Source organism: Neophocaena asiaeorientalis, unplaced genomic scaffold, assembly GCF_003031525.2.
Source record: "Neophocaena asiaeorientalis asiaeorientalis breed wild unplaced genomic scaffold, Neophocaena_asiaeorientalis_V1.1 scaffold72, whole genome shotgun sequence".
NCBI lineage: Eukaryota > Metazoa > Chordata > Mammalia > Artiodactyla > Phocoenidae > Neophocaena > Neophocaena asiaeorientalis.
In genome coordinates this window covers 4857818-4873873 of record NW_020185336.1, presented here as the reverse complement: position 1 = coordinate 4873873, position 16056 = coordinate 4857818, and the positions used below count along the sequence as shown (strand labels likewise).

The window sequence follows — 16056 nt, the reverse complement described above, 5'->3', positions numbered from 1 at the left end:
ATTTCTTTTGAAATGGGCATATTTTGAATATTAATTCATTGAAATGTATTGTGCACAAAATTAAGATAATGTACTATGCAAATATTTAAATCTATTGACAAATGCTAGTTAAATTAAGATTAAAGTATATTAATTTAATTGAACACATACTCCTTTCTCCCTGAAAATTTCAAAATTACTGATGATGAAAAAGAATCTTTTAAAAATATTGAATAGAGAAGCTAGAGTATTCAACGTATTAATGACAAATTAGAAAAATACGAGGTAAAAGAAAAAAGTTTTTTTTTTAAAGGGCAAGTAAGATGTTTAACTATTTTTAAATTTATTTAAACTATATTTATATAAGCAATATTTACTTAAACTATATTTATTGATGGGTTACCATGTGTGACATACTGTGCTAGGATATGATTTAACAAATTTTTCCAATTTTGATTTACCTTTTTTTACTTTGTGATGATCTCAGGTTGATCTGCATTTTATGAAGAAGATTCCTCCAGGTGCTGAAGCTTCAAACATCTTAGTTGGGGAATTGGAGTTTTTGGATCGAACTGTAGTTGCGTTTGTCAGGTTGTCTCCAGCTGTACTGCTTCAAGGACTGGCTGAAGTCCCAATCCCAACCAGGTACAAAGTATAAGAGCATCTTTTGCACTTTTCTTAAGCCATTTATTTGTGGGAAAAAAAGGTGTAAATATAGTTTCCTCTGAGAGAAACTAAAGTGTAATCGACAAAACCATTGTTTCTTCTTGTTTGTGGAGGAGGGCAAAAAGTGCTTTAAAAATTATCCAGTCCTTTCCTCCTTCCTCTCAAATTTCTATGTTTTCTTTTAGGCATGCTCCTCATCTCTGACTACCCTGGTCTATATCACCATATAAATCCTTTCTTACAATTTTGGTGAAAAGTGATAAAGTATTAGGCTTTTCTCAAAGATTGCATTAGACTGTGGGATCCTGTATATGAGTGTGATCGTACTTAAAAAGATCAAAGTTTTCAAGGCCTGCCTTATGCTTGACTGAGTAGGCCCTCAGAGTACATGTAAGTGCCATCATTAGGATACTACCTGCTGTATCTAATGTACTATAAGATTCAATCTTAGGCATAGTATGCTTCACATACATAGAGTCTTAAGAATCATTGGTAGTAGCATCATGGTACTATGGTTGAATCTGAATCAAAAGTACAAATTTAATTTGATTACCTGAACTTGTTTTTCATTCAGCTGTACATAAAAACTAACAACTTTACCACAATACAAACTGAATTTTGTTGTTTATTATTTCTCTCTATGTTATAGAGATAAGACTGTCCATGGGCAAATTGAAAACAGAATATTGTCTACAGAACATTAAGTTCCTAGCAATTCCTCCAGGGGACCTTGTTTTCTTTCCTTCTCACTCCATCAGATGCAATTCCTGTATATAGACAGCCTTTTACTCTGATCCTGTTCCTATAGCAAAACATATCTATGTAGGGCCCCATTTCCTACGTGACTGCTGCCCTTTGTTTGATGCTATAATTATTTCAGATGCTGTTAATATGCCTCCTCGTCCAAACACTGAATGCCTTAGCCAAGTTAAATTGATGAAAAGTTCAGGTGCTGTGGCAACTGGGTTTGTAGAATGTTTCTTCTATGGACCTTTGGCCTTAAAACATAGCAGATTACATCACTCTGTGTTTTGATTGTGGTTAAGATATTCCAAAAATATGGAATAGTTTAGTCAGGAGAGGCCTCATTTTATTAGAGCTCAGCTGACTGGAAGGGGATTCAGTGTTTGAGTGCCTCTTCCTGAATCTGTGGAAGAACAGATTTGAGGCAGGTAGCTAGTTACCAATTCAGGTTATAGAGATAAGTGTCTGTTCATCCTGTTGGAGGGCTACTGAGACTTCTGATACATACCAACTTTTATTAAAAAAGGGGAAGGATGAACTGGGCACATTAAGGTGGCCTCTGACTGTATGATCAAGGCTGCATTTTTCTATTTACACCCTGTAATCTATTCAGAGTTTCTGGGAATTTGGGATTCAGATTTAAGATGTGAAACTTACTAACCATAGAGGTATTACTTTAGCAGATTAAAATTCTTTTTCATCTTCCAAGCAGTGCATTCTTGTTCTACCACTTAGGAAGGTATCCGATGAACTCTGAGTAAATGATGGATATTTATGACAATGATAGCTCTTGTGTTTCAAAGGAAAGAAAAGGAAAATTCCCAGGAGTAGAGAAAAGCCATAATGGGGTTATATACCCTCACTTTGAAAACTGTAAAGGTTTAGGTGACCTCATTTCATACTGACATAGCAAAATGTGTCTACAGAACAATGGAGGAAAAGTTAGGGGCACAGTAGAGCCACTGTATGAGGAGAGATTTAAAAGACTAGACTAGTTTGGAAAGGTGAAAAATAGAAGAAGATTAGTTAGACAAATAAAATAAAGAAAGCCATTCAAGGTTCCTAATTATCCTTTCTTAGGAGGACAAAAGGGCACACTGTGTATATAACAGTAACACATAGTAAAAATGTCAGAAAATAATTTTAGGACTTTATAAATAGCCCAGGGAATAGAAACCTGAAAAGTAGCAGGATGTACATAGGTTAGGAAATTTCTTGAAAGTACTATACTTGATAAAGCATCTGCCACCACACTAAACTATTCCTGTTTTAAATGTATAGTAGACATTTCTGTATAGCAGAAGTTGACTTGGATTCAGTAACATCTGACACAAAAAATTAATGTCACATCCTCTAAGACTGTGTAATATATGCATCATGTAAAAACATGTACAATCTCTAAAGTTTATAACTAAATGAAAGGTAGAATTGTAGTACCTATTTTAGCACACTTTAAAAAACCATTAGTCTTCACGTTTAAGAGCAAGAACCATTTAACAAATGAATACTGTAGAGTTATATTACAGAATATAGGTCATCTTAAAATTCCCACAATTTCCCTGTAGCATTGACCTTTTCAGAGATAAGACAATTACTGGTCCTCCAAAGTTAAAACACATGTTGATTTCTTCAAAAGCTCCAGTTGTGATGATGTATTTGCTAGACTTGCAACCTAATTGAGATGGAATGTCACAGTTCAGCTGCTACTTTTATTCCTGCAGCATTGGAGTTAATAGTTTTTTTTTTTTTATCCTAACTGATCTTTGATTCCTGGCAATCATTTTTTCTATTTAATGTAAATTTATGTACACCTACTGTTTTTTTGACCCTATGTTCTTTCATCGTTTATACTACTGTATTACCTTTTCCCCCTTCTACCTAATTCTACAATTTACATATCAGTGAGTTCTCTTTCTTACAATTCAGAAAGGTTTAATCAGATTTTACTTTTCTCAACTTTCTCCTCTAAGGATTATAGAATCCTAAAAATTCACACTAACAACTGTGTGGGCACGATAGGTAACTAAATGAAGGAAACAGAGCAAAATAACCACGATTCCAATTGCTCAGGGATCTCAAGCATGAGTCATTTTGAAACATCGTAAGATATTTGAAAACCTGTAATAATAACCTGTGGAAAAATATGGACCTATTTTACATCGAAATCCCTATCTTCAGTAATTCCTTTGAGATGAGTGATTCTGTACTACTAAAATTATTTTTTATTTCTACCTTGAAACATTTGTGTTTTTTTCTTCTTAATTACAGATTTTTGTTCATTCTTCTGGGACCCCTGGGAAAGGGGCAACAGTACCATGAGATTGGCAGATCAATTGCAACCCTAATGACAGATGAGGTATTTATTCAAGTTCATTGGGAACATTTCCCTTTACTAGGTACACCTAACTTTTGGAGTTCTGTATTCATGACAGTTTGCTGTGAATCAGATTTCTCTGTATTGAATTCCCCTTCTTTTAAATGTTTGTCCTATAAAATTTCCTTTGGAAAAATTTGTTCAAAAGGGGTAATAAATTCACACACATGAACATTTTAAAACCTCATGCTCTAAAGAAAATTTGTTATTTAGTGACATTTAGAATGTATTTATTAATATTCCCCTTGTAACATATGTGTTGCCAAAGTGATCACCATTGTAAATATCACTGCAGGTCTTGTTTGGGGCAAAATAATTTTAAGGTCTCAAAAAAAAACAAATACAATGTCAGTTTATCTGAATAGTATACATGACACCAAAAGCCATGCAACGTCTATCACCTCTCTTTATAATTGCCTAAATGTAGATGTTTTTAACCTGGGAGTCTTTTAACCATTAGAGGAGCTGAAGATTTCAAGAGGCCTGTGATCGCTGATACAGCCCACAAATTTTTCTATGTACAAAAATTTGTGTGTAGTTTTCTTGGACTGGAGAAAGCTTTCATCAGCTTCTCAAAGAGATATATGTCTCAGAAATGTAAGATCATAAAAATAAACATAAAAAGTAGTATCATATAACTGGTTTCTTGGATTCTACAGCATGTTATGAAAATCTGTTTTTATTATTTTATTGTTTTTATTGTAAAAGAAGAGCATATGCAAAAATCACAGACGGGACATAAATTCAAAAGTCAGTAGTAAATAACAAAGAGATTATACATTTCTAGAATATCATCCAAATAATTTAATAATTTATTTATTGAAATACATGGCTTCTGATACTTGAAATCTTTGAAAAGAGCTAATTAGTATTACATATAACTTTTCCTAGTTTTATGAAATCTGAAAATTTGAACTTGTGTTTGGGGTTCAATATTAATTCTTCTATTATATCTGTTCAAATTATGTTTACTGGTTTTATATGAATTAGTTATTGATATTTACACATAGGAAACCAAAAGCTAGAAGAAAAACATTTTTTTCATCTGTTTCAGAAAGAACCAACTTAATGAGTGTATCAGTTTCCTATGCATAAAAAATTACCACAAACTGGGTAATTAAAACAAAAGTAATTTATTTTTTCATATTTTGGGAGGCCAGAAGTCTGAAGTCAAAATGTCAGCAGGGCTACATTCTCTCTGGAGCCTCTAGGGGAAAGTCTTTCCCTGTCTCTCCAGCTCCTGTCATTCCATGGCTTGTGGCAGCAAAATTCCAGTCTCTGCCTTTGTCTTCACATGGCCCTCTCCCCTGTGTTTCTGAGTGTCTTCTCCTTTTCTGTCTCTTTATGTTTCTTATAAGGACACATGTCATTAGATGTAGGGCCCACCCTAATCCAGGATGATCTCATCTTGAGATCCTTAATTACATCTGCGAAGACCCTTATTCCAAATAAGATCGCTTTCTGAAGTTCAGGTGGACACATATTTTGAGAAGACACTACTTAGCCTACTATAAAGAGTAACATATTCTGTTGAGGAAATCTGGGAGAAGACAGGAGAGTGACAAAAGGGCTTCATGAGTTCCACAAACCTGTTCTAGTAGAACTCTCTATGAGAAGGCACTGACAGTATCTTTACTTTTAGTGTTTCCATATTGATTAATATTTTGCAATTTTTACAGTATTGAAAAATAAATGACACTGTGTCATAATTTAACTACTGTCACTTTCATGCACATATGTTTTATGGTATATTATGGTTCCACATCTAAGACATTAAGATATTACATTGAGATATCTCTGGGGCATGGGACATCTTATGTGGTGAGAGGAGCATATTGTGCATAAATACTCAAGTTATCTCTCTTCCTAATACTTCCTTTCCCCAATTAGGAGTCAAGATTTTCTCAAAAGAAAAGAGTCAATTCCAAAGTTATTGACTAATCAAGTAGACATAGAACAACAGAGAAACATGCATGGTTTTAAATTTTTAGATTTAGAATGAGAGCAGAGAAAGGACTTCCATCTATTTCCTTGGTAAATGAGAACTACCTAATTTGAGAACAAGCATCAGCTCTTGAATGAAGGCTCAAACATGAATCCTTTAGACTTGAAAGTTTAGAGCTTAGCTTTGGGGCAATTTGTTTAACTCTCTGTGAGCAGTGGGATAGAGAAGCAGAAACTCGGCCAGAAAGTTACTCCAAAAATGAGAGCTGTTAATTATAATAGGACATTTAAATTAAATTATGATAGTACATTCATTTAATATTTTAAAAATGTTTAAATACTTTTAAAAGAGAAAAAAAGTTTTTATTGTTCAAAGCCCAGGTGGAGAAATTGTTCTGCTTATATAACTGCTTTGAAATACATTGAACAATTATACTCATTAAGAATAAAATTCAATATGTTGATTCTGGGCTTCCCTGGTGGCGCAGTGGTTGAGAGTCCCCCTGCTGATGCAGGGGACATGGGTTCGTGCCCCGGTCTGGGAAGATCCCACATGCCGCGGAGCGGCTGGGCCCGTGAGCCATGGCCGCTGAGTCTGCGCGTCCAGACCCTGTGCTCTGCAACGGGAGAGGCCACAACACTGAGAGGCCCAAGTACCACAAAAAAAAAAAAAAAAAAAAAGTTGATTCTTACAGTTTACTTTAGTTAAGAAAAGGGTGAATTGTATTGCCCTATTAAGCTGTAAATTCCATGAGAGCAGTTACCACTTAATATTCATTTTTGTTCCCTGATTTTGTCAGGTGCTCAAATAAATATTTGTTGACTAAGCTCTGTTTGTTTTTTTCCTGTCTGTACCAGGAACTTCTTGTAGGTAGACTGTCTTTTCCTGTTGTATCTTCAAACTTAACGTAGTGTCTGACCCTCAGTCAGGGTTCAGTAAATTTTTGTTTAAATGAATTAATGACTGAATGTTCTAGTCATCCTAGCAACACCTTATCTTGAGTCAGTGTAATCTATTTTCTTCCTTCCTGTTGAGCATTACTAGAAAGAAATCATATGATTTTGTTTATTGGCGCTACTACCGATTTATTAATCCTTTTATATAGTCTTAAAAATTATTAAGCATTCCAAAGAGCTTTTGTTTATGTAGATAAGTATGCTGATATTTATCATAAGAGAACTGAAAACTAAGAATTTTAAAATGTATATTTGTGAACTTATTTTAAAATAATAGTAAAGTCATTGTATATTAACATAAATAACATAGTTTTATAAAAACAAAAGCCAAAGCAAAATCAAGGGATTCTTTTTCTTGTTTTGGATTTTTGCACCAACAATTTTCTCTGTCACCTAGCTCTTAAGTCAACACTGACTTGTTCTGTTCAATTAGCAAACATGCCCAACATATAGTAGCTACTTAAGAAATACGTATGAAATAAAAGTCCAGGTTTTTCCCATCCTTAAAATTTCTTGCTCCTTAACATAGCATGTACCACTGAAATGTTGAATGAATCTGAATCTCAACAGTTTTGAAAGGCTGATCTCTACTTGGTCCTGAATATCATAGCTTCATTTATCTCAGTGTGTTACAGTATGATTTTTGTCACTACCACTCTACTGAAACTGCTTTCTGTAAGGTCACCATTTACGAAATATACTATCCTGTGTTCAGTACTCATGTCACTTGATCTCTTACTGGCATTTGACATTATTGAACACCTCTTTTTTTTTTTTTCTCTTGAAGAACAGCAAAAATTATGTGCTTTGTTTTGACACTAAATCTTTGAGGTTTGTATTATTGCTTACCCTGAGGTAATAAATATATCCTTCTATATTCTGTCCAATGAGTTTAATACTTTAACTCTCATATTTAAGTTTTTAATACCTAGAATTGCTTTTTGTGGGGGATGTGGATAAAGATCCAGTTTCACTTTTATATAGTTACTTGGCTTATTATCATTTATTGATTAGTCCATCATTTATTCAATGGTTAGCATTAGTTTATGCCATGGTATAAATATTGTTAAAATTTCTACTATATTCTGTAAATTTTTATCTCTATTTTAAAGCAAGGGCTTCTTTCAGGAAGTTTAATTTACACATATTTAAACAATGTTTGCCAAACTTGAATCATTAATTCTAGTTTAATGAACTTCCGTCTATCCTCCTTTCCCTTCTCTCTCTTTTTTTTTTTTTTTTTCTTTTTGCGGTACGCAGGCCTCTCACTGTGTGGCCTCTCCCATTGCGGAGCACAGGCTCAGCAGCCATGGCTCACGGGCCCAGCCGCTCCACAGCATGTGGGATCTTCCCGGACCAGGGCACAAACCTGTGTCCCCTGCATCGGCAGGTGGACTCTCAACCACTGAGCCACCAGGGAAGCCCCTCCTTTCCCTTCTCTTATTCTTGCCACCAGAAATTTCAACATTCACCTAGCATTCTAAGAAAAAATAAGTGTGTGCAATCATAGAATAAACTAAGCTATAATATTTTACACTAAAAACTTCTTTAGTTAGAGCTTCTTATTCAAATTGTTATAATCACATGTGAAATAACTGGGAGATGAAAACAAAGAACACATTAAGATTTTATAATTGTTTTTTATCTATAAATGATTATTTTCCTTCTTTAGGTATTTCATGATGTTGCTTACAAAGCTAAAGATCGTAATGACTTGGTATCAGGAATCGATGAATTTCTGGATCAGGTTACTGTTCTCCCTCCTGGAGAATGGGATCCAAGCATTCGAATAGAGCCTCCCAAAAATGTTCCTTCCCAGGTATGTATATACGAAAATACTCTTAAGACTACCATCATTTTGTTGTGTTTTTAATATATGTACTAAAATAGTATAACCAATCCAAAGATTCAAATGATTTAAATGATAACTTCTGTGATACTGTGATTTATAATATGAAACATGTATCTGGTCTTTGTCCCTATTTCTGGCAGAGAGCTCCTGAAATGCTTGGAATTTTCTAAGTGCTGAAATCAACAAAGATGTCTTTTGTTATGTGACAAAATGTCACTAACTTCATAAATATTTGTCTTTTGTTATGTGACAAAATGTCACTAACCTCATAAATATGAGGTTACTCCCTGGAGGTTACCTCCAGGGAGGTGAGAGGGGCTAGAGTTTGAGTTCAATCACCAATGGCCATTGGTTTAATCAATCATGTCTGTGTAATGAATCCTCCACAAAACCCCAAAGGGACAGGGTTCAGAGGGCTTCGGGGTTGGTGAACACATAGAGATTGGGAAGATTGGTGTGCCTGGAGAGGGTATGGAAGTTCCTTGACCTTTCCCCATGCCTTGTCCTATGCATCTCTTCCATCTGGCTGTTCCTGAGTTATATCCTTTTATAATAAAACTGGTGATCAAGTAAATAAAATGTTTCTCTGACTTCTATGAGCCACTCTAGCAAATTAGTTGAACCTGAGAAGGGGTTCATGGGAACCCTCAGATTTATAGCTAGTTGATCAGAAGCACCAGCAACAACCTGAAATGGGGTCTGATTGGTGGACAGTCTTGCAGGACTGAGCCCTCGACCTGTGGAATCTGATGCTATCTCTGGGTAAATAGTGTCAGAAATGAGTTAAATTTCCCACCACATTTGAATTGGTACCAGAACCTAATAAATCTCTAAAAAGGCAAGGATATGAAGTTGTAAAATCTTCCTTCTTCCTATTCAACACAGATTTGGTGTATTGATGATATTCTACTAAATGACAGTCTCACGTGCCTAGAAAATTTTAGACCCACCTTAAAATATACTATACTGGAGGAAAATTGAAATTTTAATAAAAATAGAAAATATGCTTGAGAAAAAGTTCATTACTGTCTTTCCATATTCTGATACATCACTTTGAAATTGGCAAGTGTTAGGAAAATTCAAAGGCATGGTTTAGTCATATTGCATGGAAAACTCCCTGTTTCTGCTAATCACATTTATGATTTGAAGAATTTTTTAAAATAATTCTTTTGTTTCTATTACTTTTGTGTGGGCATATGGTGTGAAAATTGTAAAAATTCTCCCTATAAAAATCGAATGTGCATTTTACTTGTTATACAGTGCAGAAAGATAGAAATAAAGACCATTGCTGTCGTTTGGGGTGAGATTCTTATTGCAGGCATGTCTTGGTTGAGAGTGGTGGCCAAATGTCTTAAGCCCACTCATATTGCCATCTCTATTCCTGTTGAATCTGCCTCCTCCAACTCTCTCTGCGGTCATCTACCCAAGCCTTGCCTTTGGCTCTTGTTCCTGTGGAGTTCAGCCGCCTTAGTAGTTGACTGTGCTGCCTTAGTTGAAGTACAGATGGCCTAATTGACCCAGCTCTAGACATAGAAGCTTTTCTGGTTAGCCAGAGGTGGGTAAATGAGCAGGTGTACTACTTAACCATTTCAGTTGATCTACTACTAAATAAAGTAAGTTGCTTAAAGAGTAATTTTAAGGGTTTAGATGGTCTTATTTTTGTATTTGCATACCCCTTTGCACTTACAGTATTAGCAAAGGCAGGATAATGCTTCTTGAAGTAATAAGAAAGAATCTCTTTAATTGATGTTATTTGGAAACATTTAGTGAAAATACTAATATGTTGAATATGAGACCTTAAAAGTCACTTGTTAAAACACCAATTTGCTTTTCAAACATTAAAACTAAAGTCAAGCCTTTTAAAAAGAATTTATTTACTTTATTTTTGGCTGCATTGGGTCTTCATTGCTGCGTGCAGGCTTTCTCTAGTTGCGGCGAGCAGGGGCTGCTCTTCACATTGCGGTGGCTTCTCTTGTTGCAGAGCACGGGCTCTAGACACGCGGACTTCAGTATTTGTGGCACATGGGCTCAGTAATTGTGGCTCGCAGGCTCAGTAGTTGTGGCGCACGGGCTTAGTCGCTCCGCGGCATGTGGGCTCTTCCCGGACCAGGGCTTGAACCCCTATCCCCTGCATTGGCAGGCGGATTCTTTACCACTGCACCACTATGGAAGCCCTAAAGTCAAGCATTTTTGAAAGTACCTTCCCTTTGAGAAATGATGTTTCTGAGGCAAGTGAAGGCATGGGAGCTTTGTATTTTCAAAATTAATTTTATGAGACTTTAAAACCAGGATTAATTGTTGGATTCTGGGTATTGAGAGGCAGTAGTAGAAAGAACATTGAATTAAGAATCAAGGCACCTGGGTTCTGCTATTATCTATTTGTATGATCTTAAACAGATACCATAACCTTTCTGTACTGGTGTTCTATATCAGTGTGTCCAACAGAACTTTCTGCAATGATAGAAATGTTCTATATCTATGCTATCTAATAAGCCAAGCCACTACTGAGCACTAGAAATTTGGCTACTGCAACTGGGGAACTGAATTTTTAATTTTAATTAACTTAAATTTAAATAGCCATGTGTAGTTAGTTACTATAATGTTAGACAACACAATTTTATATAATGAGTTTGAATTAGATACACTCTGTGTTTCTTTACAACATTAATATTTTTTAAATGTATGTCGGAATTGAATAATAGATACTATGAAACTATGTTTTCTTTGATTAAAATGAATTGAAATAAATTAAGCACTCTGACTTCCTATTTATTCAAATAATATTTTCCTCCATGGGATAATCTCCAAGGTTTTTATTCTTCCAGAATGTGCAAATCACAGTATTTTTTAATACATTTTACTTTCAGTTAAGAGAAGAATAAACAGTCACCTCAAGGGATACCCTTGAAAATACTGTTAGAACATTGTGTCAGTCATTATAATCACTCCCTTGTGTATACCCTCAACTTCCTTGCTTTTTTCTCATGCCATTTACTTGCTTGTCAAAACCACAACACTGTGTGAGTTCAGTTCTTTGGTCTATACCTCCATTGATGCAGCTGAGAGTGACTGAAGGAAAACATACTACATTGACTAATCTCATATAATTCATGACCACATACCTCAGGTAGGCCCTTTATATTACAAGTTCATTATACTCTACTTCCCGATTTCAATCCATTCTCTACATTATTATCTCACACCTGTTTTCTCTCCTCAAACCTTCAGCACATGCTTTCTGACTTTCAGATGTTGACTTGCTTCCTACTTCCCTAAGAAAATTAAAATAATCAAAAGAGAACTTCTGTAGATTCCCAAAACCATATTTATCTACCGCCAGCACCTACATCCTCTGCCTTCCCATATATTACTATTGATGAATTATCCAAAGTCAGCCTTCTATCTGTGCAGTAGATCCCATCTCTTCACACCTACCCAAAAACATTACTCCCCAATCCTCCTCTTTCTCCCCTATATCATCAGGTCTTTTGTTCTGTATTATATCATTTTTATTAGCAAACAACATTGTTAATTTGTAAATCTTAAAAAAAGAATTCTCAATGCCACTATCACTGCCAGCTACTCATCCATTTCTTTGTTCCCTTCTATAACCCAGTGCAACAGAAGGGTTCTCCGTACTATCTGCCTCCAATTCCTCTCCTCCAATTCTCTCATTTTTTAATTGAAATATAGTTGAAGCACAATATTATGTTAGTTTCAGGCATACAGCATAGTGATTCGATATTTAAATATATTACGAAGTGATCACCACGGTAAGTCTAATAACTACCTGTCCCCATATAAAATTATTACAGTGTTATTGACAACATTCTTATGCTGTGTAATACATCCCCATGACCTATTTACTTTCTAACTAGAAGTTTGTACCTCTTAATTCCCTTCACCTATTTCACCCATCCCCACACCTCCTCCCCTCTGGCAACCACCCATTTGTTCTCTGCCCCTATGCCTGTTTTTGTTTTGTTTTCTAGATTCCACATATCAATGAGATTGTATGAGTATTTGTCTTTGTGTGACTTATTTCACTTACCATAATATACTCTAGGTCCATGCATGTTGTTGCAAATGGCAAGATTTCATTCTTTTTTATCCTTCAATTCTCTCTTAAACCTACCTCCATAACGCATTTGCCCCCATCACTTTACTAAAATTTACTTACATGAAGGTTGCCAAAGACCTCCACAATGCTAAATTCCAAGGTCAATTTTCAGCCTATATTTTATTTAGCCTATCAATCAGCAGCCTTTGACAGAATTGATGACTCCCTTTTCCTTGATATATTTTCTTTTCTTTGGCTCCCAAAATCCCACACTCTTGGTTTTCTTTATACCTCACTGGTGACTCCTCAGTTTCATTTGCTGGTTGCCCCTCTTCTTTCTGATTTCTTTATATTGAAGTGATGCAGGGCTCAGTCCTTAGTGGTCTTCTCTCCTCTACACTCATCCTCTCGGTAATATCATCCAATCTTATAGCTTTAAATCCTCTCCCAAATTTATTTTTCACGTTGCACTTGCAAGTTACTTATCCAAATGCCTATCTTGTGTCTCTACTTGGGTGTCTTTTAGATATCTAAAGATCAACATGCTAAAGTTGGAACTGAATTATAGAGTGTATTATTTCTGTACCTATAAACATCTTTGCATTTATATTATAAAAGGCAATATAATATTTCCTGAAGAATATAAGAAACATCTTTTCTCAAAGTCTGTTCCATCTGTACCTTCCCATCTCAATAAGTGTTAACTCCATACTTACCATTGACCAAACCAGAAACTTTTATTCTTCTCTCTTATACCTGACTTCAATTCTGCCAGGAAATACTCTTGGCATTGCCTTCAATATTTATCCAGAATTATACAATTTCTCACTGTTGCCACTGCCACCCCCCTAGTTCAAGCTACCACCATCTTTCTCCTGGATTACTGAAATAGCCTCCTAACCAGTCTCTTTGTTTCTACCCTTGGCCCCTAGAATCTGTTCTCAACACAGCAGCCAGAGTGTTAGGTCATGCTACTCCTTTCCTTAAAATCCTGCAAAAGCGCCTCATTTCATTAAGAATAAAAGGCAAATACTTACCATGTTCTACTAAACCTATAGAGTCTGGCTTCCCTTCACCTCTCAGTCATCTCCTGTCTCTTTCTTGCTCACTCCTCTCCTTGGCCTCCCGCCTCCTTGTTCTTCAAACCCTGCAGCCACACTCCTGCCTTAAGTCTATCCCACTGGCTGTTCTTTGCCTGGATGTTCCCCAGTTATTCTATGGCTAATTCTCTTGACTCCCTCAAGTTTTTCTCAAATGACACTCCATTTGTAATTCCCAGTTCCTCCTCCCTATACCTCACCCCCCGCCCTTAGTCTGCTCTAAATTTTTACTTTTCCATAGTTTTTATTTCTTTATTTTTTCTTTATTATATATTCTGCATTTGAAAAAAACCATTTGATATCATATCTCTCTCTAGAATCTGGCATGTACATAATGCTACATAAATATGGACATCTCAAGGATCTTATTAAATCCACCAAACCTCTCTCAATCCCCAAAAGGAAGAAGCAGATCTGTTCAACGTTTCTTTCTAATAATTCAGGTTGGAGATATCAGAAGAAACTTGGAAACAAATTTTATTTATTTATTTACTTATTTATTAAAAAAAAATTTTTAAGACATCTTTTTTTTTAATTTATTTATGTTTTATTTATTTTTGGCTGCGTTGGGTCTTTGTTGCTGCACTCAGGCTTTCTCTCGTTGCGGCGAGCGGGAGCTACTCTTCGTTGCGGTGCGCAGGCTTCACATTGCGGTGGCTTCTCTTGTTGCGGAGCACGGGCTGTAGGCACGTGGGCTTCAGTAGTTGTGGTTCGCGGGCTCTAGAGCGTAGGCTCAGTAGTTGTGGCACACGGGCTTAGTTGCTCCGCGGCATATGGGATCTTCCAGGACCAGGGCTCGAAACTGTGTCCCCTGCATTGGCAGGCGGATTCTTAACCACTGCACCACCAGGGAAGCCCTATTTTTAATTTTTATTGAAATATAGTTGATTTCAAACTTGTGTTAGTTTCAGATGTATAGCAAAGTGATTCAGTTATATATATATACACACACACACACATATATAAATATTCTTTTTTAGATTCTTTTCCATTATAGGTTATTACAAGATATTGAGTATAGTTCCCTGTGCTATACAGTGGGTCCTTGTTGGTTATCCATTTTATATATAGTAGTGTGTATATTTTAATCCCAAACTCTCCCTGGTTTTTAATCTTTTTAACACACTATAGAATTAATTTACTTACATGTTTGTTTACTGTTTGCCTTCCCCATTAGAACATAAGCTCCACAGGCCTGATTTGTCCCCAGGTATACAGTGGTACAGCCTAGAACCTGACACAAATTGGCTCCCAATAAGTGTTTGTTGACTGAATTAATAAATTGTTTAATTTGCCTAGTCAAATATCTACTCACCTATTGATTTTACTTAAAATGTCCGGGGAATTCCCTAGCAGTCCAGTGGTTAGGACTCGGCGTATTCACTGCCATGGCCCGGGTTCGATCCCTGGTCGGTGAACTAAGATCCTTCAGGCTGCGCAGCTTGGCCAAAAAAAAAAAAAAAGTCTGAAAAACAAACAAACAAAAATTTCCTATATTTTCCTCGGAATATTCATTGGTACTATACATACACAATTCTTTTTTCAAAAACCTTTTTGCCTTACTAGAAGATGATCACTCCTTGAGAAAATTGTTACTTTAGAATGACAAATATCTTTCATGGCTTATCACTTGCCTTATCAGTGTATAGCTCTTCCCACTGTAAAACAATGAATTAATTTATGCAGTCAGAGATAATTGCCCAGAAGAACAAATATCACTTGCCTTCTGAGGCTTGCTAAGAAATCTTTCCCTAGGTGATTATTGGGTATTGAGAGTACTGAGGGCCACTATCACAGCCCTTTACTGATGTATGATAGTTAATTTACCTGTAAAGGCCGTTCCTTCATCAGTTGACAGACATACTCTCTTTTATCTCTGAACTTCAATTCATTGTATCTATTTATATACCCAGGAAATTGCAAAATATTAAGCAATGAACTTTCCTATATTTTGTGCATTTCAAAATGTATTTTTTGTCATGTTTTAAATCTGTACCATTTTATCTAAATGTCCCATTGTAATAAGATCATTTGATAATTCACACTTGTTCATGTTTACACTAAACACAAAGAACATGTTTACATGTTTACACTATTTTAGAATGGCAGTCAAGTAAAAAGTTTAATTTCACCATTAAAAAAAATTTTATTGTCCTTTAAAGCACTTTTGGGCTTCCCTGGTGGCGCAGTGGTTGAGAGTCCGCCTGCCGATGCAGGGGACACGGGTTCGTGCCCCAGTCCGGGAAGATCCCACATGCCGCAAAGCGGCTGGGCCCGTGAGCCATGGCTGCTGAGCCTGCACGTCCGGAGCCTGTTGCTCTGCAACGAGAGAGGCCACAACAGTGAGAGGCCCGCGTACCGCAAAAAAAAAAAAAAAAAA

At 35.9% G+C, this 16056-nt stretch overlaps 1 protein-coding gene across 3 annotated transcripts in view; it reads left to right on the top strand.

Annotated features, from left to right (window-relative positions):
* SLC4A10 (solute carrier family 4 member 10) overlaps nt 1–16056 on the top strand; it is a 216334-nt gene that overhangs the window by 109463 nt on the left and 90815 nt on the right. For all 3 annotated transcript variants that reach the window (XM_024735940.1, XM_024735939.1, XM_024735941.1), the window contains 3 exons: nt 467–624; nt 3658–3745; nt 8337–8483. In XM_024735940.1, coding sequence (XP_024591708.1) covers nt 467–624; nt 3658–3745; nt 8337–8483 — 393 coding nt within the window. The remainder of the gene's footprint in view (nt 1–466; nt 625–3657; nt 3746–8336; nt 8484–16056) is intronic.